Source organism: Cryptotermes secundus, unplaced genomic scaffold, assembly GCF_002891405.2.
Source record: "Cryptotermes secundus unplaced genomic scaffold, Csec_1.0 scaffold2860, whole genome shotgun sequence".
Lineage (NCBI taxonomy): Eukaryota > Metazoa > Arthropoda > Insecta > Blattodea > Kalotermitidae > Cryptotermes > Cryptotermes secundus.
Window position 1 is genome coordinate 19,064 of NW_019725472.1, and position 26,419 is coordinate 45,482.

Sequence of the window (26,419 nt, forward strand, 5' to 3'; positions counted from 1 at the left end):
AGTGGCCGCAGTACAAGGGACTTAGTCCCACCGCACTAGCAATAAAGCAAAATACCGCCCATGTGACTACACCGCGTCATAGCCCGGAAGATCACAATCTTAAAATGTATTTCTTCAAGAAATCGGAGACCTGGAGGATATTTGTAACAGTGATAAAGTGAAGTGTTTTTTTCCTCGATTCACGTGACTTGAACGCCATTAGTTCATCGCCCTGCGTTAATATCGCTGGAGAAGTGGTGAGTAGGAGGCGAAGTTCGAGAGAGAGGAGTGTGCGCGCTGTGCATGAAGGCCACACGTGCATTCTCATTCTGTTGTGAATCCCAGAAGGGACAGATAGTGCGAGCTCCCGCCGTAAGCAGACAAATACGGCATCATCATGCAGAACACTGCCTTCGCTTCTACATAGCTGTGCTTCGGTTTAAATTCTTCGCCTCTGTCGACAGATGGCCGGAAGGGTGGGCGAGTCGTTAAAACAATGGCTAGTCTGTCTCCTCCCGACCCACTTGATATGTCTGTTGTACACACTCAGATACCGTATAACCATACCGTTAATGTGAAAGACATGTTTCGAAGACGTAAAACTCCTCATTCACGGAAGGTTAACAGGACAGTTGAAAGTAATTTAGAGCGTTGATCTTCAGTGTTGCTTTTTGAGATTTACTATCCGAGTGTTTTTCTCGACTTATCAAACATGTTGAAAGTTCTGTGGCAGCAGTATGACCGTGGGCGGTGTTCCCAGTGCTGACAAGTAACAAGCAAGTGAATGCATGCACCCTAACAACATGTGAAGGCGCAGCTCTGAGAAATGTTAACAGCCATGTAATGTGAAAAGGCCCTGCCCACTCATATGGCTTTCAGCCTCCTCCGGTTCTGTCAGCTGACTCTACAATGGTGTCGCCACACTTTCGAAATGGGGTGAGTTGTATTGCTATTGCCACGTGCATCTTACTAGGTTACATGCTGATTTCTCATTTTCTTACTTTGGTCACGTGATTACAGGTATCTTTCTTTTGTTTCTAACACATACGGAGACGAGGATAGTTCCTGCAACCCATGCTATGATAGAAGTGGCGTTATTTGACGCAAGGACAAACATTGAACTCGAAATTGCAGTTGCATAGTTGAGAAGTTATAAATTGCCAGGTAGTTATCAAATTCCGGCAGAACTGATTGAAGCAGAAGAAGAAATATTACGTTCTCACATCCATAATCTATTCAATTCTATTTGGCATAAGGAAAAATTGCCTGATCAGTGGAAGGAGTCTATTATTGTACCAGTTCATAAGAAAGGTGATAAAGCTGACTGTAGTAATTATAGGGGGATATCACTGCTACCAACTTCATACAAAATTCTATCCAATATTCGTCTCTCAAGGTTAAGTCCATGTATACATGAAATTATTGGGGATCATCACTGTGGGTTTCGACGGAACAGATCAACTACCGATCAGATCTTTTGCATTCGTCAGATAATGGAGAAAAATGGGAGTACGATGAGACAGTACATCAGCTATTCATAGACTTCAAGAAAGGCTATAATTCAGTTAGGAGGGAAGTACTGTACAGTATTCTGATAGAGTTTGGGATACCCATGAAACTAGTTAAGGTTAATTAAAATGTGTTTAAACGAAACGTATAGTAAAGTCCGTGTAGGTAAACATTTGTCTGATAAATTTCCTATCCAGAATGTTCTCAAACAAGGAGATGCTTTATCGCCACTCCTTTTCAACTTTGCCTTAGAATATGCCATTAGGAAGGTCCAGGGAAACCAGGTGGGACTGAAATTAAACGGGACACATCAGCTGCTGGTCTATGCCCATGATCTGAATCTACTGGATGATAATGTAGATACCATAAAGAGAAGCACACAGACTTTAATTGATGCAAGTAAGGAGGTTGGTCTAGAAGTAGACACAGGGAAAACTAAGTATATGTTGCTGTCTCGTCACCAAAATGCAGGGAAAAATCATGACATAAAAATAGCTAACAGATGTTTTGAAATGTGGCACAGTTCAGATATTTGGGAACGATTATAACAAATCAAATCCTGATTCAGGAGGAAATTAAGCGGAGACTGAACTCGGGTACCATTCAGTCCAGAACCTTTTGTCTTCTCGTCTGTTGCCTTAAAACATAAAAATTAGAATATACAAAACTATAATTTTGCATGTGGTTCTGTATGGGTGTGAAACTTGAGGGAGGAACATAGACTGAGGGTGTTTGAGAACAGGGTGTTCAGGAGAATATTTGGACTGAAGAGGGATGAAGCAACAGTAGTTTGGAGAAAACTGCATAATGAGGTGTTTCCTAACTTGTACTCTTCGCCCAGTAGAATTAGAATGGACAGGGTGTGTAGCACGAATGGAGGAGAAGAAGAATGCATATAGGATATTGGTAGGAAAGCCAGAAGGAAAGAGACCGCTAGGAAGACCAAGACGTAGGTGGGTGGACAATATTAAAATGGATCTTAGAGGTATAAGATGGAATGGTGTGGATTGCATTGATCTGACTGAGGATAGGGACCAGTGGAGGGCTCTCGTGACACGGTAATAAAACTTCGGTATCGTTTTCTCAATTAATGTCGAACTATGTAATTTGGAAAAAAAAAATTGTTGGCTTTGACCTCATTGAGGCTTAGTTTTAATGAACGTAAGTCAGGAGTGCTGCGTGAGAAATGAACAGTATCATCTTGGAATTTAGCAACAATCCCAGCCTCTGCTTGAAGATAAAGGAAAACCAAGGACCTTTCACAGGACCCTCCGGATGCATACTGACTTCTGGCCAACAGTCCGGGGAGCAAAGGATTATGGGAGAGTCCCTACCGTATGTTGTCTTGCTCTATACTGGTCACTGCATTCAATCTTAAGAACAAATTAATTGGTTATTTGTAATTTATATAACATATTGTCACGTGCAAGTGGTTAGCGTGACGAATAATAGTGGGTTATGAATTCAATGACTGGATTTATTTACACTTGTCTACAATTAGAGTCAATTATAACAGAGCATATATTGAACTCCTTCTGAACGACGTCGCCTGGCGAATCCCTCACGTCTTATATGAATCTCTCCAATTCACGAATGAACTCCCTTTTATAACTGCCACGGGGCCCGTATATAAGTCATGTCGAAAATTTAATTATCATCTGTTGTTCTGTTTGCTGTCATGGGAATGCCTTTAATAATATACATCGACGAGGAAACAGGTGTTTTCGTGCCGTTGCCTAGCAAATTAACTTCCGCTTCTGCTGTATTCCAGCTTTCAGGCCGAGTTTACTTAGCCATGTGTTTTCCGTCACAATATAAAAGAACAGTACATATTTATGGCGTACCTTTAGTTTCCATATAAGGCCACGCCATAGCTCAGGCGGTTAGTCGCTGGCTTCCCACCGCGGCGGTCCGGGTTCGATCCCGGGTGTGGCCAAGTGGGATTTGTGGTGGATAAAGTGGCGCTGGGGCAGGTTTTCTCCGAGTACTTCGGTTTCTCCTGCCAATCTTCATTCCACCAATTGCTCCACAGTCACCCTCACCTATCATCTGGGGCTGGTACAATAGGCCAGAAGTGGCCGCAGTACAAGGGACTTAGTCCCACCTTACTAGCAATAAAAAAAATAGTTTCCATATCTCTAGGGTCGGGTAAATTGCTACCATATCGGTATCCAGGAGGCCAGTTATGACCTATCCCAGCGTACACCGTGTATGATCCAAATTCATGTTGTTAGTCCCTGGTCATTCCTCACTAATTTATAGACTTCTGAATCCTGCCCTTATTTAATATGAATGTGTTATGTACTGAGCAACGGAGTATGTGTTGTCGCGTGAAAGGAAAGGGGATGTTGTATTTATGACTGAACGGAGGGATATCTGAAAAAGAACAGATATTAGTGTTCCATTAGTAGTGTTTGGGTCATTTATTTTACTTTAGTTTATGCACTGTACTCTGGAAAATTGTTTTCTTTTCGCAATTGTTGAAGCCGAAGAAATACGAATACAAAACGTTGGAAACTAACGAAGGTCAGACGCATAGCGGCTGCGTTCATTGTGCACAGGTTAAAATATTATAACAACGTTATAGTATTAGTTACTATAGGATTCTGACGATGGTGTATAACACACTGATATGTTGGGTTTTTGGACTTTACTTTAGTGTTTTTATTTGTTATCGTAAAAACCAGGACGATGGATAAAGTCCAAAAACCCAACATATCAGAACGTATTATTATAGCTAATAACGCCTTAATCTTAAGCGGAACACTGAAGAAACCAGCTTTGTTTTTCAGGAATGTAGCGTTGCATACTCCTGCAGAATTTCACCCAATCTACCAATCTTTGTACGATTGGTTGTACTGACAATCTTTGGATTCTGTCAGATTGAGTGGTGTCACAGCCCAGGGTATAGCACCCTTCGAAAAGAGATTTTACTTTTGTTCATGCTGTTTCCAGATAAGAGAACACAGTGTAAAGAACAACATCCCTCCATTTCGTTAAAGTAATCAAAATATAGACGTTACAGAAGTTCATTAACATTTAAAAGTCTCTGATAATTAGATTTCACGAAATTATAACAACAAATAAGCTTGAGGCTGTTTTATAAACATTCATGCAGAGGAGACGTAAATGAGTTCAGAGTTTTACTGATGCGATAGGCTTAATATCCCTATCTGGAAGGGGGGGTGGTTATAGCCCTACGATTCACAGAAGCCGACGAAAAATGAATTCGGTAGCCGGGAGTATAACTGGGCCACTCTGTCACTGGGGGACATTACCAGGGTCTCGTCCTCCAGGTTGCGATTTCGACGTAAGGGTGACGACTTTTCTCTGTAAAGGTATTACTGCTGTGGAATCCCGAAAAGTGAAAACTGGAACAAATGAAGAAGAATTTTGTAAGGAAGGCTACGGCTCAAAAAGTGCTATTTTATCGATTGTGGTGGTGGTTGTAAGGCTAATATGGAAAAATGAAAAGGCTGTGATTTATAAAGAAGGATGTACTTTTATTTTGAGCAAGTAAGTACTTCTGATTTTACGTTTTAACGCAGAACCTTCTTTGGGGACGATTTTAACAACTTTGAAAATCTATGTGTTTTTTCTTCTCGATGAGAACACCCAGGCCGGGATTCGACGAAGTACCATCGGAATATGTCACAGATAAATTGCTCGGTCCAGAAATAGTTCAGGATTTGGAAAAAATGAGAGTTTTGTTCACAGCGCCCGAGTTTCTCTTTACCTTTAAAATACGAAAGAAAGCACTGACAACCCCGACAAGAAAAGTCATCATTCGACCAGTCACAAGGCCGCTGCGTGTGACATGGAGCGTCTTGTGAACGGATCGAATTCCGAAGCCAAATATTAATATTTTATTGAATGAAGCGAATGCTAGGCCAGTGCTTTGACACAGTAAGAGTCACTTTCTATCCAGTCGGCTGCAAGGCCTAGAAGAGCAACATTGATAGGCCTACATAGCCATCAGGGTACACGGCGTCACGTTCCAGAGGGCGTTTTAATATTTACTACAGTAAACTTTCTCAAATATCTTATAATTTGAGGCAGGCCAGACTCTCCTGGCATGTGCGTGAACGAACTGAAAAGAACAGAGTCTATCTCCGGGCCAGGGTTTGAACCAAGGATGTTCAGAATATGAAGCAGAAATATTACTGACTTCGACGATTTGACAAAAATTATATAACCTTGGAAGTAACATGAAATTTAGATGATATTTTAACGCAAATACGTAAAATGTTGTCACGTGTTTCAGTGACTAAGACGCGGATTTGGATTGGTGAACCGGTTTATTGGATCTTCACAAGTCGTGACTACAAAGAGTGCTTACGCTCTCCAGATACTGTAACTACAGCACATGTAACGTCACACACCAAGTCTTCTGATTCTTCTTCTGGCCACACTGCTGTTCCCTTGGAACTTCGGAACTCAAGTGAAGTCAATTTCCATTCCCATATTGTATAACATCCTCTCGGCACGGATCACGCACAAAACAGTTCTACTGTTGCGCATTGCTGACAACGCAGGAAATAAGTCACGTGATAGCCATCTCGCCAGTCCATTGTCGTGCTGATTGTTGCCTAGCAACTGGCTACAAAGATAGGTTCTGTGGTTGCGTTCACATATCGCGGGGTCTTTATCAAGCCGTTGCCTGGCAGTGCGTTTATATGTCACAGTATTTAAAGCAATTTATTAACGTATCTTCTGATTCTAACCTAAGTTTCTACGTAACAGAGACAGACGCATCGCGTTTGTGGCCACAAAGCCTATACTACTGTGCCTTTTCGTAGGACTCATACACCGTATTGCAGGTCAGAACATCCGATAAACCGGATGTGCTTATTCACGGCGCTAATGAAGCTTGGGGCTACTTCTCTTATGTCTGTCCTCTCCCTCCATATACGAGTATCACGACTGTCCATTATGATCCATGCATTTTGTAAGCTTTCGCACCTTGTGACATATACACCTGTACAATGTCTGCCTGAAATCTTAACAGAGAGAGTCCAAACTGCTTAATTAACGAATGCCACAAATATTTCATTATAAGGCATAGCAATCTATTTGTTCAACAGTCGTGAGAAGAAATAATAAAATATTTTTGTTACACTTAAAAATAAACCTTTGCAATTTGCAGTATCCCCTAGAAGGAATTTCAGACTCGATCGGTCTAAGACCCCGAAGCGCATCTGCCTTGGTCACGGCAGTCACCGGACCACAGACCCCAACCACATAAGTTCTGTTGTAGACACAGCAGAGGTCCAGAGGCTTCGCCGCGTGCAATCCCGTCTCCGTGCTGTACTCGCATTCCAACTAACTAACTTGAGGGACCTGTGTCTTTGTTGAGAAGCAGCCAGTTGTTCAGCTACTCAGGAATTTCCCAGCATTTTACGGAACCCGAAGTTTCATTAACGTGTTCACAAGTGCCCACCTGAGCCATACTAAGCCAGTCCATACCACCCCATCCTATTTTTCCAAGATCCATCCTAGTGTCATGATTTAGGGATTTAACTGTACACAGGGTATGGATTGGATGAATGGATTTATCGACACCTTATATACACCACTCGTACTTACAAGTAATACAGCGCTATATCCGATCTACACACTTTACATTTCACCGTTACATACTAATGTTCTCAGTCTGTTACTTTCTTCAGTATCACAGGAACTATAACAGCCTCACTGAGTTACACTCCAAATATCTAGGTGCTATAGCACACGTAAAATTTTCTCTCCACTGCCAAACCCATACGCTGGCAGGGTGGCGTCTCGAAACTCAACTGATTCGTTTCCATTTCCTCGCAATCATCTTCGACTACCATCTCACGAGAGTCAGTCCCTCAATTAGAATTCAGTCTAAGTCACACTGCGACTGACGGTCAGTCAGTCAGTCTTGGTGCCGAGAGCCATCTGGGGCTTATGACCAGATATTTATTTATGTTGGACAGTTGTGGTCTTGTTTTGTGGGGCGCGCTCTCCGACGAGAGGACCGGTCTGTCTTTTGTACATGGTGCTGGCCCTTGCCAGCGCAATCTTTTTCAGGTCCATGTCCCTTGGGACTTGCGACCATATTTTACTGTCTCAGATTTGAGACTTCCCTTTTCATCGCCTTCTGCGACTCGAAGGTTCATGGTGGAGGTATTCGACCCCTCCTTCACACGGCCTCGGATCCTTGTTATATAGCCTCGGTTCGGATCCAACAGAAAACACCCTTTCCATCATTATAGTCCAACAGTACTTCAATTTGCTTAAGTATTTGTTGCGCGACAACCTGTTCACCTAGTCGTTGCATGGCATTGAACGTCTCTGGTTCCGCAGTTCCGGCTTTCAGGCATCGTGTCACATTAACATTATCCTGTCTCCTACGTCTAGGTCTTCCTAATGATCTCTTTCCTTCTTGCTTTTCCACCAAACCATACATGAATTCGTCTTCGTCCCATGCGTGCTACATTACATACCCATCTCATCCGCCTTGACTTGACCCTTCTAATTATACTTGGCGAAGAGTACAAGTTATGAAGCTCCTCATTATGCAGTTTTCTCCAACCTTCTGTCACTTCATCTCTCTTCGGTCCAAATATTCTCCTCAACACTCTGTTATCAAACACCCTCAGAGTGTGTTCCTCCCTTAATATCAGGGTCATATTTCACACCCATACAAAACCACAGGCAAAATTATAGTTTTGTATATTCTAAATTTTACGTTTTTAGACAGCAGACAAGAAAACGAAAGGTTTACCCGAATTCAGCCCCTTTTTTATTTCTTCCTGAATCAGATTTTGATCTGGCACTGTCGTTCCCAAATATCTGGACTGTGCCGCATTTTCGAAGGATCTGTTACATATCTTTATGTCATGATTTTGCCCTGCATTTTGGTGACGAGATATCAGCATATAGTTAGTTTTCTCAGCGCTTACTTCTAGACCAACCTCCTTAGTACATTAGCATCAAATAAGTTTTTGTGTTTTTCTTTGTGTTATCACCCAGTATATTCATATCATCAGCGTAGACCAGCAGCTGATGTTTCCCGTTTAATTTCAGTCCCACCTGGTTTCCCTGGACCTTCCCAATGGCATATTCTACAGCAAAGGTGAAAAGCATGGCGATAAAGTGTCTCCTTGTTTTAGACCATTTTGTTTAGGGAACTTATCAGACAAATGTTTAGCTGTGTGGACTTCACTATACGTTTCATTTAATCATATTTCAATCAGCTTAACTAGTTTCATGGGTATCCTAAACTCTCTGAGAATATTGTACAATACTTTCCTATTAAGCATATTTTGTTTATGGTGTGATAACCTTTTTACTAGTAAATAATGCACTAAGGTTAATTTTCACGAAGTGGTACTCGCCTTCAGCTTCGTTAAGAGTAGCTTGGCGCTATAGTTGCTAGTACGCCGACAAGCTTAAGTATTTAATAAATATCACATCATAAAAATGTACTTAATAAAATAGAACGTCAATCTCTTTAAAGACTACAATTCTACTGTAATACTCTTCCATCTTGTCATTTGCGAAAATCGACTTAAAGTTCATTGGAAGGTGTATTGGAAAGAGTCCTCTTGAGAAACAAAAGCATCGACGATGATTTTTAATTCTGCACTAGCCGAAATATCCCTGTGTGTACGTATGAACGGGGCTGAACTGCATTAATTTGTATTTTTGGTGCACGTGTTTTATGTTTTGTTTTTATAACGTATAGTTTTACGAGGCAATTTAATAACTTCCACAACTCAGACAAGACCATGTGCAGTGGGACGAGTGAGATATAGGGTGTTTATGAAAGAAGTATGCTCACAGAAGTAGTGGCACCTGACTTGCTCTCATTAAAGATTTAACTTAGTGCTCACCGAATTATGCTAGTCGGCTCTTAAAGTGTATACGTAGTTGTTTCATGAATGCAGTCAGTGTCAGGAAATTTATACTGTTATTTTTATCAGCTGAGACGCAAATGGAGCATGTGCAGGCAATGGGCAACAGCAGAGTCCCCATCCCTGTCATGGAACGGAAGAGGTATAGGACTCCCAGGAAAGAGCGGAGCAATGCTGAAGCCTGACGAAGAACATTGTGTATACGTGAAGTGCAGAAGAATGGTCCTACCTTTTCTCGCAAAACACTTGTCATGGACTTATACATATTAGTAAGCTACAAGCACCTAATTCTGGTCTCAGTGAAGTTGAAATTGACATGAAGAATTGACAATGTGTAAACCGTCAAGGTTTATCGATATCAGAAGGAATTTATACAGAAAAGATACACTGAGAATACTATCTTCCCGAATGTAAATCTGGCATCGACGTTTCGGAGGAACGCACCTTGTCTGTTCTCAAGGTCGAAGTGTGAGTCAGGCAAGTAGACACCAAGAAACAGGCTGCCGGCAAAGCAAAGCTCGCTTAGTGATAATTATCTGCATAGATACCGCCGTGATAACCTCAAATCCAACACAGATACTTGAGGTTAGCTATACGGCACTCTGCGGTAGATAGATTGGTTGAATGTGATCAAATTTGTTAATACACCCATGTCCGAAAACGCTTCCTTTCGGCATTAAGGGCCAAATTTATTTCCGAGAGGATGCGTAAGTTTTAGGGGATGTAATCGTCATTATTGGCGGCCGCCGACTCCATTGCATGTTCTGCACCCCCTGGCCATGTTATCCTGGACCCTTTGAAAGATTCCCAGCATTTCCCAGATGGTTCCAGCTCCAGGAGAGCGAGGGGCCAGGTTATTGAGCCTCCACGTCCGGTCCCTCTGTTGCCACGGATGACATTAGTGCAGTGTGCCGGGGCGCCAGACGGACTTCCGAAGGTACCACTTCCAGCAGCTCGGTGAGGTCTCTTGGAGAAATGTTAGGTAAATGTCACCAGTAAGCCACAGAGGTAAGAGGTGAGGGCGTCCTCCTTCACATTTCAGAGGCCCTAACGCGTAAACAAAGCGTTTCCGGACATGGGTGTGTTAAATATAATCAGATTGAACCCATATAACATATATTTATTTACACTCTGAAGGGGACACGCGGTAGCGTAGTGGTTAAGTCGGAAGGTCGCGGGTTCAAATACCGATGAGGTCATTGGATTTTTTTCAATTGACCTAATCCTTCCGGCCGCACTATGGGGTTCACTCAGCCTCTAGCAGAAATGAGTACCAGGAATTAAATAAATAATTTTCCTGGGTGGGGGGAGGGGGTAAAGGGCGGCCGGTGCGTAGGGCTGACAACCTTACCGCCATCTGTGAGCCGATTGTCTAGATAATGTGGAAGCCTCAACGTCTCACAGCCCTATGGGCCTTCATGGCCTGGTACAGGGATAGCTTTACTTTACTTTACTTTACTTTTTTACACTCTGTATAAGTAATTTACAAGTATCAGCTGTCAGTGAAGGCGCTAACTTGTACATTGTCTGAAGATCTTGATTTCCACGTCAACGGTGCTTAGACTAAGGATGGGTTCTGTCTGACTGTGTGCAAGCGGAAATATTTGGAAGGGAAGTGGGTTCGTAAGGCTTCTCCCATGTACGTAGAGAGACAGGATGACAGGATGTAGTTTCAGGCAAGTGTGTGTGGATTAAGATTAGTTTTCTGGGATGAGGCGGCGTTGTAGTTTCGCAGGTGGACTCAACGTTTCCAGGAACCAGCCACCTCCACTCTTCTACCCTGAAGACTGTGGCAGCAACGTCCTCCAGAAGTTCGTGCCCACGTACTAAACCACAAGGCGTTATGTCGCAAAAGGCAGTAATCTTGTTGCTGTCTGCCGCAGGAACGTCAAATATGATATGTATGTCGATTCAATTGATGCGGAAGAAAAATTCTTATGAAGAAAGCAGTCTTCTGGGATTTGGCACCGTGCATATGTGGTGTTAACCGACGTTTCGGAGGAACGTATCGCCTCCATCTTCAGGGTAGAAGAAAAATATAAGAAATCCGCAAGCGAAGAGACCGTGAGAACCGGTAAAAGCTGCGGCGATACGTTCCTCCGAAACGTCGGTTAACACCACATATGCACGGTGCCAAATCCCAGATGACTGCTTTCTTCATAGTCACCGCCGTGAAAGCCTCAAATCTTACAAAAATTCTTATCTTTTATTACAGGTACGACGAAGAGGAACAACACATGCGGTTTGAAGTAGCCGGTAGTGGGCGTCCAAGTTCCTCCAGTGAGCTGAGGGACGGTAAATTTTCCTTAATTTAGTGGCATAAATCAGCGATGGACAAATACATTAAATTGTAGGAGCCTCGAAATTTTTAGGTGACAAGCATGAATTTGTTACCAAACATTGCTACACGCAACAGAAATATTGTCATTTGATGGTGAATCACGACAGTTGTCTACATGGCGGACGAACGGAGTGCAGGATATTTCTCAGTTCTTGTAGCTGAGAAGTACATAACTCCGTTACTGCCATACAGTACACAACTTTGTGCAGCTGACGTCAGCATCATGACTCAGCCCGGTTTGCGGCTGTTTTCACAATCTCATTCGTTTCAACCGTGGTCCTTTCTTTGCGTCATGTCGCAGACATCGTGTCTTGACGCATGTCGGTGTGCGGCGTACCTAAGAGACAATATTTCTTCAACTGGAAGCCAGTAAAGCGATCTTAATCGTGTGTTTCCTAGTTTATTTAACTACATTTCTCTTTTCGTGGGCCCTCGAAATAAATATAATGAAATGGGATGTATCATATACGAGAATTATATTAATGAATTTGAGGCGTTTAGAATGCTTGATAGAGACAAGGAATGAATACAGGACTTCAGTTGTAAGACGTAGATGCTAGTATAATATTAAAATGTATCTTCAATAAATAGAATGTGAGGTTATGTATTCTGTTCATCTAACTCAGGACATGATTCAGTAGCAGACTCTTTTGAATACGGCAAGGAATATGGGGTGAATTTCTTCACCAGTTTAGCGACAATCAGCTTCTTATGAAGGACTCTTCCATGGAGTTAAAACATACAGGTTGATTCTAAATTATTATGTTTATAGGCCACGGAAACCCCGACAATAATATAGAATCACCACAACAATCAGCGAAAGATAAGTTGAAACGAAATTTAATTTATGCATTTGCAGACTAAATGAAATAAGCGCAGTCTGCGTGTCACCTGTCCATGTCAGCTGGAACAGCCGTACTCAGAGAGTCGGAGCAGCAGTGCAGAGAAACTCTGGCCGCCGCACTTTCCACGTCACTGTCGATCTAATTCGGAACGAACTACGGTATAGAACTGGAAATATTGACAGAGGCTGCATAGGGCTATTGTAATAGGTACTGAAGTTTCACTCGAATTAAATCCATTTTTAACACAAAGCACATTAAACGCATCTTTTATTCCAAGCTTGAACTAAATTCAAAAAAGAAAACCCAGCAACACCGAATAGATTATTGTCACGATTTATGGTTGTTGCGTGACTTATAGACGGGGTATGAATTTATTGACATCTTACACAACTCGGGACTAAAGGCAATACAGCGCAAGCGCTGATCTATACACTTTCCAGTTCACCGTTACACACGCACTAGGATTCTCAGCCTTCACTAGCCGTATCCTGGAAACGGATTTCTAAGAGTCTCACTGTAATTTCAAATCACACATGACGTCTTATTTCCAACTGCGGTCGCGGTACAAGGGCCAAGACGGCCCACCCCTTGTACATTCAATTCCATTCCTGCAACTGCCAATTCTGAAGGCTCGACTCAGTTTTGTTAGGTTATAAGCGGTAGCCTAGTTGGTTGAGGCACTTTGCTACAAGCCGTAAGGTCGCGGACTCGAGTCCCGATGAATTGGATTTTTTTAAGTTGACCTAATTCTTCCAGCCGCAATATGTCCCTGAGGTCGACTCAGCCTTTAAAAGAAATGACTTCCAGGAATCTTCCTGGGGCGTAAATGTGGGCCGGCGCGTAAGGCTGACAAACTCACCGCCTTGTGTGAGCCGATTCTCTAGAGAAGATGTGGGAGCCTCGATGTCTCACAGCCATATGGGCTTTGACGGTCTTTTAGAGGGATAGTGTTATTACTTATTAGTATGTATTTAAAAAATGTGGGCACAAATATTGCTAAGAATATGTCTTATACGGCCGACTTTGACTACATTACCTGGATAACTAAATTGACTGTGTTTCGATAGATCGCTCATGGTTACTCAATACCGAACGAGATCTGTCCGTCCAGTGGTAAGGCAATTTTCGAAAAAATGGACATCCCACATTTGAGCCCCTGATGTGCGTACAGATATTCTCCTGGAGATGCTACTGATGAAGTGTTATTAAGGGTAATTGTGTCCCTAAATTACCGAAATGCAATCAAAATTGTAGGAGCCATTTTCGAGAAAATCTCAAATATGTTTCTTGGGGTCTGTTTAAAGAACCCCCTGATTTTAGAGCTTGAATAGTCGATCATATGCGGTAGGCAGCGACCTGTGACTGAATAACTCAGGTACGAGTATAATCCGCCCACAACCGTTCGGGCGCACGTTGCTTTACAATTGTATTTACATTTTTACAACATGTAGGATTTATATAATAAGACAGAATATTAACATTTGATATAAAAGATATCATCACATCAGGTGGTGTTTATAAATATAAATAAATATACATATATATTCGTCTTTTTTTTTTATTTTGTAACTTTGTTCACATTTCTTATACATAATCTGCAGAATCCGCTATACATGTTCAGTAAGTACTGGCTCGTGAGTGAATTATGCGCACTGCTGTAACTCATATACTCTTCTTCCTTGTTCACTTATGTATCATTTTAATTATTGTCTTGTGGTTTTACTCAGGTCTGTCTGGTAGAGTTAGGAAGGTGTATCTTTTCAGTCTGTGTGTAGTTTCGCTGTTGTCCACCAGGCTCACTGCTAGTGCATTAGTGTTTCTTTCTAATTTGTTAAGTATTTGGTGTTCCGCTTTTCTTGTCGCACTGAGCACTGCGTTCATTTGTAGATCTTCATGAATCCTGTAGCTGTTTATGAGCCAAGGAGCGTTCAGAATGGATCGGACAGTCTTGGATTGAAAGCGCTGGAGGATGTCGATGCTGGAATTTGAGGCTGTCCCCACAGCTGAATTGCCTAGGTCCATATGGGATTGAGTGCTGCTTTGCATAAGAAGAGTTTGCTTTCTGTTGATAGGGTTGAACTTCTTCCGCGCAGCCAGTTCTAGATCGAGCTGTTTTATTTTGTGAAATGGATCAATTTTTAGAAATGTAGGGCTTTAATAAAAGATCAATGTTTACACTTAAATTGAGGATGTCTTGTCACTAAATTTTACGATATGTTTGTCTAATAAATCAAGTAATATTAGAAAATATGTGTAGCTAATGTTTCGATTGGGAGTGTGCGTTGTTGCTGACGTCTTTTGGCCTATAAGCATGTGCGGTTGTGCCGTGATTAGTCAATCCAAGAAGTTTTTTTGTTTGTTTCTAGTAGATTCATAGCTATGGCTTGTAAGAATTTTGGCTAGTTGTGTATAGTGATACACAGGTTGCAGTTTACATATGGATGGAAATTTTCTCCTGTGGCCGTATGGTTTGCAGGTTGGGTTTGTATAGTGCGCTTGAAGTGCAGTTTGAATGGTGTGTGTCGACTTCAGTCACCTTCACTTCAACTTCTCGTGTCCGTATTTTCGTCACTTTGCTGTTACCGTTCGTAGGAAAGTAAAAATTACGAGTTTTGTGTGGTTTTATTAGCATTGCATTTCATACCAGAGATTTCACATTTGAAACATGCGGATAAGCAGAGATCAGCGCCACTGTATGCGTTATTCTCATGCACGCTATGCGAATTAAACCCCATAATTGGTTCCCTGTCGCTTTGAAGTGATTTATTTACAAAATCATTCCCATTTTGATGTCTTAAATTACGTGTACTGCCGCTGTACGGGATGTAACATTCATATGTAACAGCTGTGAGTGGGTGTTTCATTAAAAAGTTGCCCGTATTGTTGTAATACAGTCTATTTTCCAAAAGGAAAAATGTTAGCTAACAGTTGTGAAGTATGGCGTAACAGCTTCCCTATTTGCACGTGTTTCCATAGGGACGCCTACGCTCAGCCCTGCTGCGTCCCACACAGAGTCCCGTGAAAGGGAGCCAGGCAGACATGAGTAGAATTTATATTGAATTTCCAGACCCATTTCCGTCCCACCCAGCCCTTGCGGACTCTGCAGAGCATCAGCTTTCGCTGTCATACACATCATGCAAATAGAAATATTTGGTTTTATCAGTGAACAGCCAGAAATAGTTTCTGTATACCTGCGCACATTTTGTGAAAGTTAACTCCTGTACATCACGTCCTACACATCTGCAGGGGGGCTTATGGCTTGTGGCTGAATATTGAGTTTTGGCTTTGCTGCAAAAGTAAGTTGGTTGAGGCGGTAACACTGCTCCCTTGTATTCCGAAAGTAATCGGTTTGACTGCCGGACGGGTCATCGGCTATTCTAGCCCAGGTTTCCCAAAGTTCTGCATAGTTCCTGCAGGGAAATGGAGGTGGGGTACTAGCTCATAGTACATAACGATATCTGCCTTCGAAATTCTTTCCGGTTCAATATTGATTCACGTACCATTCGACGCTATATAATCTCAATTATTGACAGCGTCTAAAACTACCATAAATGCTGCTGTTAAATCGAACAAAATTGCGGTGAGTGTGTGAACTCATTATCCTGACGTTCGCAATACACTGGAATATTTTCTCAGAATATTTAATATATCGATAATCGACAGGCATATCGTATATTTGCATACGGAGAGTTTTAATTAACTTATTAGTTTATTTAGACCCTACATATTTATAAATTGTTACCAGTATACGTAGAGCGTCGAATGATGCTGTGATTAGTTGACCACAAATTGAGAAGGGATGTGCAAAACGCGGTCCTTGGACAATCTCACTTACTGTCCAAAATTGTCCTGGAGGACGAAGAAATACAAGAAGAAGACGACAACAACAAAAACAACAACGGTCGGAGCCATAGTAGCCGGCCTCCGAACTGAGATTTGAAACCAGGACCGCCCATATATGAAGAAATAGTGCTTCCCAGTCGATCGCGAATTTTGGTACATACAAGTTCATTTGGTTTGGTATTTAACGACGCCATGAGTCGAGACTAGGAGGCGTCGTTGATCGGATGATTAATGAATATGGAGCAGTTGCTGGAATGAGAATTGGCAGGGGAAATCGAAGGGGAATCGAAGAATAAATATTGTCACGTGTAAGGGGTTTGCGTGGCGAATAAAAATGAGGTCTAATTAGATTAATTGCCACTTCTTTACAATTACAGTCGATTATAACAGCTCACAATCAATGAACCACGAGCGTCTCCTTGCCGCTGTGACGAATCCCTGTGAAGAGTCTGTCACGGATCTCTGGCTGCCTCGATCGCACGAGCCAACTCCCTCCTATAACCGCTTCGAGTTCCTCTGTTCTTCTCTGTTTCATCCGTTGCCGTGAAACGTGTGTCAATCTCGTGGCAACGCTTGGATTTATACACGAAACGCACTTTTAGCTAGCCGTTGTCCAGCAATGGACTCTTCCGTCACATTATTAACTCCGAAAGATTAACCCATTTGCTTAACACAATGAGTGACGTATTGTTCGTTATTTCGTGGAATGTAGATGCAAGGAAAAGTAGTTTGAATCTTGAGTTTCCAGCTGAAACATGGTAAATGTCTGCATGCATGTTGTGGACTTAACTTCTTTGTTGTTGTTATTGGAGGGTGGGTTTCCCCATGCACCGCGACCAGTTTGATCTGTTGTGCGTCCCCTTATAATCTTCTACCAGCCTCTATACCCTACCGGTACTGGTGCTTACCATCAGTCCCTACTCAGCCAGCGAGGTCGGCCTCTACCGGCTCAGAGGTGTCTCGATGCTTCCCCACCTACCAGAGGCGTTAGAGACTACTGTTGGGCGGGAAATGTCCTTAATTTGGCTCAGTGGTCCCCTTGGGACATGAGGTTCTTTTACGTGCCGTAAAGCTACGACACGGGACCCACGGCTTAAAGTCCCCCCCGGAGGGCTTGTTCCCTGAATTTTTCCGCCCTTAAAAATTCCACGACCTCCGCCGGGTTTGAACCCGCGTACCTTGAGTCGTGAGGTGGGAACGTTACCCCTAGACTACGGAGGCCGCTTGACTTCTTTGGTCACAGAATTTGCTTGCAGACACTGGGGAGTGTCAGGCAGACCGCTACCTTAACCTCTGCATTCAATGTTTAGTACACCTGCCTCTATCCGGATTCGAATCTGGACCCGGAAATCTTTATCCTGAGGATATATATTGTTTTCTTCAGTTCCTCCACGCTTTGCATCGTTGAATACATCAGTAAACAAGGAAACACATATGCGTTCGTTAATATTCACTACAAATAAAACGTCGCGTCCGAATGATTAGAATTTCTGCTTCGTATTGGGAAAGCCATGGATCGATTCTCGATCCAGAGGTCGGTTATCGTGACTAAAGTCTTCCTTTGTTTTCCTCAGCTTCTATTAGGAAATTGAGCAGTATTTCCGTAAATAATCCACCTTAGTCCATATGGTGGTCTTCTGGCACCGTATAATCTGGTAGGCTGGTATCAAGGTTGCATAGGAACATACTGCCTGTATTGGTACATTCATTCGAAACTTTGGTATCTTCCTACCAGACTACACGGTGTCATAACATACACATTATGAATAGTCATTCACTTGAAAACGTTGGAACATGTGCGGCAGACAGTGGTTCGTTTCCATGTTTTTCCAAGTCCATCACTTACTGTTTGTTACCCATTCGTTCGACATTACATAGCCGATGCAGTTGAGAAATTAACTTAACTAGCCGTTCATAGCTTTGCCGCGAGCATATGCAGTGCCTGGGTCATCATTTGAGACTCTGTATTTTGTCCATAGATTGTGTTTATGGGTTCCATAGAATTGCCAAAACACTTATACAACTATCATTTTCCCTTAAAAAGCATCGAATATTTCGTACTTGTAATGGAGCTGCAGCGTGTTTTGAGTAAGAAAGAAGGTGCATTTCTAAATATTATTTAGATGAGTTTAAGGTTCTGAGTGTTAAATAACTCCCTAGAGCAAAGTCGTCCTTATGAAGCTAACGATCACCCATCTAGTCAAGTAATTCCATATACTCGTATATTATGGGATTAGAATGTTCATCACCATGTTCACAAAATCCTTACATTGTGTCTGTCCTGAATGAAGTGAATGTGGCTGAGAAAATGTCTTTAAATATACCAACGACGTAAATATCCAGTAACCATTTATATAAAGTAAAGTAAAGCGTGCCCCCACAAACCATTTATATAAAGTAAAGTAAAGCGTGCCCCCAGTAACCATTTATATAAAGTAAAGTAAAGCGTGCCCCCACAAACCATTTATATAAAGTAAAGTAAAGCGTGCCCCCAGTAACCATTTATCTAGAAATAGATTTTAGAGGATTCTGACGATGGTGTGGTTGTGGTTTTTGTCTTATATATACCAGACGATGGATAGAGTCCATAATAAACCTTACAGTTCTGTACATTTATATGTTTGCACGCACAGAAACGTTGATTTATGACAAATCCGCGTCCCTTTCATTCGCTCTGCATTTACCTATGACCTTATGCTCCGGAGCTGTGCCGTTCCATGTGGACGTACGTGTGTGCTGGCAGGATCGGCGTAACCTTTTGACATATGTGTTAGTTTCTTGACATATCATTTCAGCTTTTATACGCGGTGGTATCGCAGGTGGCTGCATTGATTCGGAGGAACTCTGAACATATAAATAGCAGATTTCTCTGAAACGTTGATCTGACCGTACCAGCTGTGTGTGCGGCCTCTACTTCCAGTACTTTTTGCCACTGACAACCCTCTCAACCAAGCAGATCCAGTGTAGAAATTCTATCTTGAACTAAAGGAGTCATTAAATAAACCATAAAGTTATCCGTGAAGATGGAAGCAGTGGATTATTGCTAAACGTTAGTAGGAATTTAACGACATACAGGATGAGGCGGAGAGGGCATGTAGCACGAATGGGAGAGACGAGGAATGCATGTAGGATATTGGTAGGAAAGTCGGAAAGAAGGAGACCACTGGGAAGACCAAGGCGTGGTAAAATGGAACTTAGAGAGATAGGATGAGGTGGTATGGATTGGATTTGTCTGGCTCAGGATAGGGACTAGTGGAGGGCTCTTGTGAACACGGCAATGAGCCTTCGGGTTCCATAAAACGCTGAGTAGCTGCACAACTGGCAGCTTCAAGACTGAGTGAGTGCGTGAGAGACGGTGTCACAACCTAAACTCCCAACTGAAGAGAGCAAGAGGCAGGTTCACCTACGCGCCTGCGCAGTGTCATGATCCACAAGACCGCACTCGAAATCCGAAACACGAAGGATTCAGACTCCTCCGAAACATTGGTAAATCCGTCGAGAAAACGGTGTGCAAAACTTAGAAACGGCAATCTAAATTCTATATTGAACCGAAAGCGTCGTTAAATAAACAACAAAATGTTCTCAGTAGATGGTAGCAACAGGTTTCTCCGAAACTTCGGTTAGCGCTTACGGGACTAAAAGTTTCATGACTCAGAAGACCGCATTTTAATGTATTTGTTTGTTTTTTCCTTCTGTTTTCCATTCTTCCCCTTCCAGCTCTTCAAGCAATTTGGAAACGTCTATAGGAGGTCGACAGGAGACTTAATCAGTGTCTGATATGTATTTAGTTCTGGAGCCGTCAGCTGACGTGAGCTCATAGAAATTTGAATTCGAGCTAAGTAACCTTAATTCAAGGCGGTCTGGAGGGCGCAGGAACTGGAACCCTCTGTTTTGAAGGCCACTACTTCAAATGTAGGCCGGTAGAAAAAGTCTACGTTAATGCGAACTTGGATTGTAACTGTCGCGTGGCGGACTCCGGTGAACTCGTTAATGGCATTTATTTTCCCATAAAATGCCGAGGATGGCTTTGCCAACTGAACACTTACTGAATTTTCAAGATAGACTCTGTTTTGCGGAGTTGCCAGCTCAATACTTTGCAACTTCAACTGAACTTGTTCGTTTGTAGGACTTCCGACATGTCTTTTACGTATCAGATTACAGTTCGTAACTCTTCTAGTATTTCTTATGAGTTCTCTGTCATGTGGAGGCACTATACTACAACCCGAGAGGTTACGATTCAAATTCCAATGTGGTTACTGGACTTTTTAAATTCATCTGAACCTTCCAGCCGCACCATGGCCCTGAGGCCGACTCGGCGTCTAACAGAAATGAGTACCAGGAATCCTCCTGGGGGTGCAAAGGGCGACCTTACCACTATCTATGAACCGAGAGTCTCACAGGACTATTGGCCTTCACGGCCTTTCACTGGAACAGCTTTACCTTACCTTTACCTCAGTAGTGACCGCCTCTGTGGTCTAGTGGTTAGACTTCCTGGATACAGATTCAGAGGTCCAGGTTCGATTCCCGGCGCTACCAGATTTTCTAAGAAGTAGTGGGCCTGGAACGGGGTCCACTAAACCTCGTGAGGATAACTGAGGAGCTACTCGAATGGAAAAGTAGCGGCTCCGGTCTATAAAACCGAGATTAACGGCCGTGGGGATTCGTTGCCCTGACCACACGACACCCTCTATCCGCAAAAGTTAGCGCTAACTTCTCCGACAGGCGGCGGTCGCTCGGTCGGTATAGTTCGGTGCGGACTACAGGCCACGAAGTTTATTTGTACCTCAGTAGTTCCGCAGTATACAATTTCTTTGCTTATATTTTGTCAGACTCATGACTATTTCCAACATGATATATAACGTTCACAGTCAGGAATCAAAATGGCCGCTTTCAATTAGATTAGCTGAACATTTCTTTGCCATGTGACTTGCAGGTTTAGTTTAGAGTAAATGAGCGAGCCCACTCGAGTGAATTAATTACATAAATCATGATAGTTCTGTGCCTTGCACGGTAATATGATTTGCCTGTTCTTGATTCGATATGTTGCCAGAAGTTTTGCTGTGGAAGCAATGCCAGTCCATCGTGTTTGTTACATTGCCGTTTGCAGACTGGTGCGGAAGAAGATGTCATTCACATATAACACAATATAATTTTGAGGAATGAAAACAAATTAGTTGGTTTTAATTGTGAGAGTTGCGCACTTGTTGAGATAAACACAGTAGGATTATAGCCGCAATAGAATGCAGAGCCTATGGTTGCATGTAGCAACTGAGGCGTACTAGCATGAATTCCCAGTCACGAGATTCAGCGTAATGACATATAAGTACGAGCATGACTGCTAACCACTGATCCTCGATTTTGATTTGTTTGGGCGAACAAAAGAAATTGGATAGTAAAATGCATTCATAAATTTATAGTGAGTTTCCGATTTGTATTAAATTTTCTATGAAGCTCATGCAGTCTCTTGGGCGACATGATGCACAATGTTTGTAGTTTATTTGATTACGTCTACTGGTACAGGATAGTAGACAAAATTATTTTCAGAAAAATTAATTTTCTATTTATTCTGTAATGTGTGCACACAATTCCGAAGGAGGTTATTTGCAGTACATTGAGCTTACTTGCGGCCTGTTTGCAAACGAAATTGCAATAAAGCACAAAATATATTTTATAAAACGAGACAACAGCATAACAGTGCACGTTGTCGAACTTCAACAAATTCTGTGAAACGATTTATGGGAAAATCGATTTATGGCCATATATAAAACAGGCTTCCTTATCGATCAGTATGACTGAAATAAAAATAGTTAACTAACGTTGTCTAAAGATCTCCCTAATTGGATTTCATCAGAATTCTAAAACAGTTCATTATACATGCGATGCTTTTCATTTCTCACCTTACGTAAAGTGTGCTGGGAACTGAAATTGTTTGACAGCTTTAAGTGAAAGTCTTCACGGCCTTTACAAAACGAAATCTGTCTGACGGTTTATGTGATGCTAAGTCAAAGACGTACAGGCATGACATCCACATAACGCGTCCTGTGCCTTCAGAGTAGAAAGACAAGCAAGATCTCTTCTGACTCAAGGAGGCATAGCAAGAACTATGTTGTGCGTACTAGGTTTGAAACTTCAATTCGGCTTTTGCCGTCAGCAGCAGTAGAAACAATAATTTATAGTTCATATTAGACAATATTAGTTTTTTCCAATATGCTTAAAGCTTTATATTTTGTACCAGTAAGAGCTCATAATAACGGATTTGGAGTTTGTATTGTAACGCAAAGTATTCTCCTCTAATACGTGCAGATGCCCTTGGCAGGAGTGAGCAGGACATTTCATGACACGTGTATCTTTGGGTGTTCTTTAGTCAGGCCGCGGTAGGGACAGAACTCACAGCAATGGGGTAAATAAGCAGCAAGGTCAGTGAATGTTCCAATGGACGCAGTGGGACAGTAGAATATAGTCGTGAGATCAGCGGGACTCGGAACCAAGAATAACTGTGCTGGCGAGGACCAGCAGAAATTTATCAGTGTTGCGAGAGATTTACACGGCTCCCTGAATCGTGAAACAGTAAGTAAGGTCAGGAGTATCGCGAGACTCGGAACCAAGGATGATTGTGCTGGCGAGGGCCAGCAGAAATGTCCCACCGAGTAATTGGCAGAGTTGTGGCCGGTTGAGTTAGCGACTGTTGCAAGATCAGGGGTTTGCACGACTTGCAAGGTCGTGAGAGATTATAATATGGACAAAGAATGGCTGTGCTGCTGAAGACCAGGAGCAATTTACCCGACCTGATCCAAGTGTTGCAAAATCGGAAAATACATGAAATCATATTTGGAAATTGCGTTTAACAAATTTCATTACATTTACCCACTTCTTTCAGACTGAATGTGAACTGCGGCCGTTTAGTGTACCGACATATGTTGCACAGTTTGTTTATAATATGAAAATCCCGTGTGTTCAGTGTTACAGTGTGAAGACAAAGCTAATATTTGAAACTGTTTTGTTAAAAGGCACTAGAAGTGAATGCTTATCTGCTGTGTACTGTAGACTGGGCATGTAGGTCACGTTTATCTAGTGATACAGACTTAGACTAACGGTAAATTGTTATTAATGTGATATATTCTTATTTATTCTGTACGATTATGCACATCGGGTTTAAAATAAATACAGAATTTTGGATCCGTTTGCCGTGAATCACATTGTATAGGGTAATTATAGTGTTATAAAATTACGTTTGCTCCCTATGCCGATAAAGGACAACCTTGAAATATGCCACGACCGCTTCCTCCCCTTACAACATTTCATTCGACCTCACATATCCTGAGTTATTAATACATTAGTTAACACATAAGAATCATCAAATAAATGGTTCTGACTGATAATTTTCGGTTTGTAAAACAAAACTTGATACCACTTACCTATAAATTCCATCTCAAATATCCTAATTTTATTCCGTGGGAGGTTGTACTAATGATATGTACACTTTTGCATGTAATGGAGAATCATAATTTTCCTGTAAGTAATTTATGTAGCCACCATAATATTTAAGTAAGATTTTCTGTTATCAACTCTGAATAGTCCCACAAATTGACGAAATACTCTTATATGCCCTGTTTACTCTTCAGTCAATATCTGGAAACAAACGTTTCTCTCGTTCCTCGTTGTAACAAAAGCTGCTCCAACTTTCCATTCGTCTGCTTGAAAAGGGAAATGTTGCTTACAAAGGCAACGTACCCCTCACAGTGAAACAAAGAGTGCTTTTCATTGAGGTTTGCTGATCAAAGACAAGAGATCAGGGAAGCTGAAACCCCATAAAATCCCATAGGTGCAAACTGCGATACAAATAACTCCGTAACGCAAACCCAGCTTTGAAGTTTTGTGGGTTATTTCCATACTCCACGTCCAGTCAGTTCCTAAGTTACAATAACTCCATAGCCACATCGCCACGTGGTAGTGACGAGACACGGAGTTTGGATTGGTAATAGGATTTATTGAACGCTCGTAACTCGTAACTACAAATAAGCATAGAACTTTCACTAATTTACGAATCGCTGCCGCAAACACTGAGTCTTCTATGTCTTCATGAATCGTTGTTTAGTAGCGGCGTCTAACAGTACAACTGAAGACTCAAAATTCCGACCCCGTCCTCCGGCTTCCGAACGTCGACTTCCGGCTCACGACTTACAACTTCCTAGCCATGAGTCTCAACTGACACATGACCCAAGACAACTGTTACTCAAAGAGTCAGAATTATCGTTTCTAGGCAACTGTTTGGTGAACACATTCCCGCGGCAACGAATCGACATGCAGCAATAGAGGTAATGTTGGAAACGTTGTGTTTCTACACGGTCCGTGCCTAGGAGTTATTTTGAAGGCAATTGGGGCTACCAATTCGGTTCTCTACGGGAGTGTGTGAAGAGAGGACTTGAGTGCGTGAAGCAGAGGAATCTCAGCTGTTAGAAACCATTGCCAGGGAACGGTTGGTGAAGACATCAGGCTGGGAAAGGCTTAGCGGATGCCGTGGTGATTTGTGATTTTGGAGATTCCTTGTAGTTCCGAGTCGTGTGTATAAGTGTTCAATAAATACATTCACCAATCCAAACCCCGTCTATAGTCACTCCCCTAAATCGTGACAGTGTATGTGAAGTGATCAACTAATGCAGCAGGATATTTAGGTACAATATCCTAGGCACTATGTTCAGGTCCCTCAAATCTTCTAGGTTTTACTATCTCTAATCTGGCTGCTAGATAACCATGACGTTGTATGGTTGTTGTAACCAGTTTTATAGCGCGTAAGGTGATCTGTGCGTGCTCGGCCTACTCAAGTGATAGACTGTGCGGAGCCACTCGACTAAATAATAGAAAAGACATGTGATGTCATATCCTCTCGGTACATTTTTCCCATCCACTAGAATGAATATTCATAAGACTATAGTAATAAGCAGTTTCGTTTATGGTACACTTGATTTTATGGTAAATCCGGTTGAAAAAAATACGTTTTTCCTTGTATTTACTAAATCAAAACATTTCTGACAACAGTTTTATTTCTTAATAACATTAATATTCTGTAGTATTAGCATATTTTCAGGTAGAATTTGTGTGGCTTTTAGGTCGTGTACGTCCATGTGAAAATAAATGAGGTGAAGTAAAGCTATCCCTGTACCAGGCCGTGGAGGCCCATAGGGTTGTGAGACGTCGAGGCTCCCACATTTTCTAGACAATCGGCTCAAAGATGTCAGCCTTACGCGCCGGCCACCCTTTACTCCCAGGAAGATTCCTAGTAGTCATTTCTGTTATAGGCTGAGTCGACCCCAGGGCCATAGTGCGGCCGGAAGGATTAGGTCAATTGAAAAATATTAAATGACGTCATCGGGAATCGAACCCGCGAGTTTGCGACTCGTAGCATAGTGCCTTGACTAACTACACTACTTAGTGTGAAAATAAGTAACATGAAGTTATTCTTTTACATGTTCTTCTTTGTGTCCCTATAACATTAATTCGGTACGGCAGCAAAGTACCAAATACCCTTAAATATCGACTGCTCATACAGCAAGATCTGATGTTGTCACGGAATCAAGTTATCATATTTTAGGAACTGTTCCATTGAACACTTAACTTTTTAACCTGAAGAGTGAGGCAGCGAATTTCTACGCAATTTTGGCACTTGCGTACGGGGCTACGGCGTCGCGTTCAAACCCCGATGTCCTACATTCTGTGAAACGCTGCGAAGTACAAAGAAAACGATTAGATGGATGTGTAATTTGTACATAATTTGAGCAGCAACATTCTAAATCTCCCGCAGTGGCTGCTTAGCAAGAAGACGCCTGTAGGTATGCAGTAACAGCTGTGGCTTCTTTCGCTCATTTATTATGTACATAATCTGCAATAAATGTACATGTTCAATAAGTACTGGCTCGTGAATGAGTTATTCCCAATGGCGTAACTCATATACTCTTTTTTTAACTTCACTTAGGTATCATTTTAATTCTTGTTTTGGGGTTTTACCCAAGTCCGTCTGGCAG

At 42.1% G+C, this 26,419-nt stretch overlaps 1 protein-coding gene across 3 annotated transcripts in view; it reads left to right on the forward strand.

Moving 5' to 3' along the window:
• The first annotated feature begins 307 nt into the window (after window positions 1-307).
• Window positions 308-26,419, forward strand: part of LOC111863471 — a 74,764-nt gene continuing 48,652 nt past the window's right edge. The window contains exons 1-2 of one of the 3 annotated variants that reach the window (XM_023849820.2): window positions 308-915; window positions 11,587-11,666. In XM_023849820.2, coding sequence (XP_023705588.1) covers window positions 848-915; window positions 11,587-11,666 — 148 coding nt within the window. In that variant the 5' untranslated portion in view covers window positions 308-847. The remainder of the gene's footprint in view (window positions 916-11,586; window positions 11,667-26,419) is intronic. The other 2 variants (XM_023849818.2, XM_033751081.1) reach the window with 2 other exon arrangements.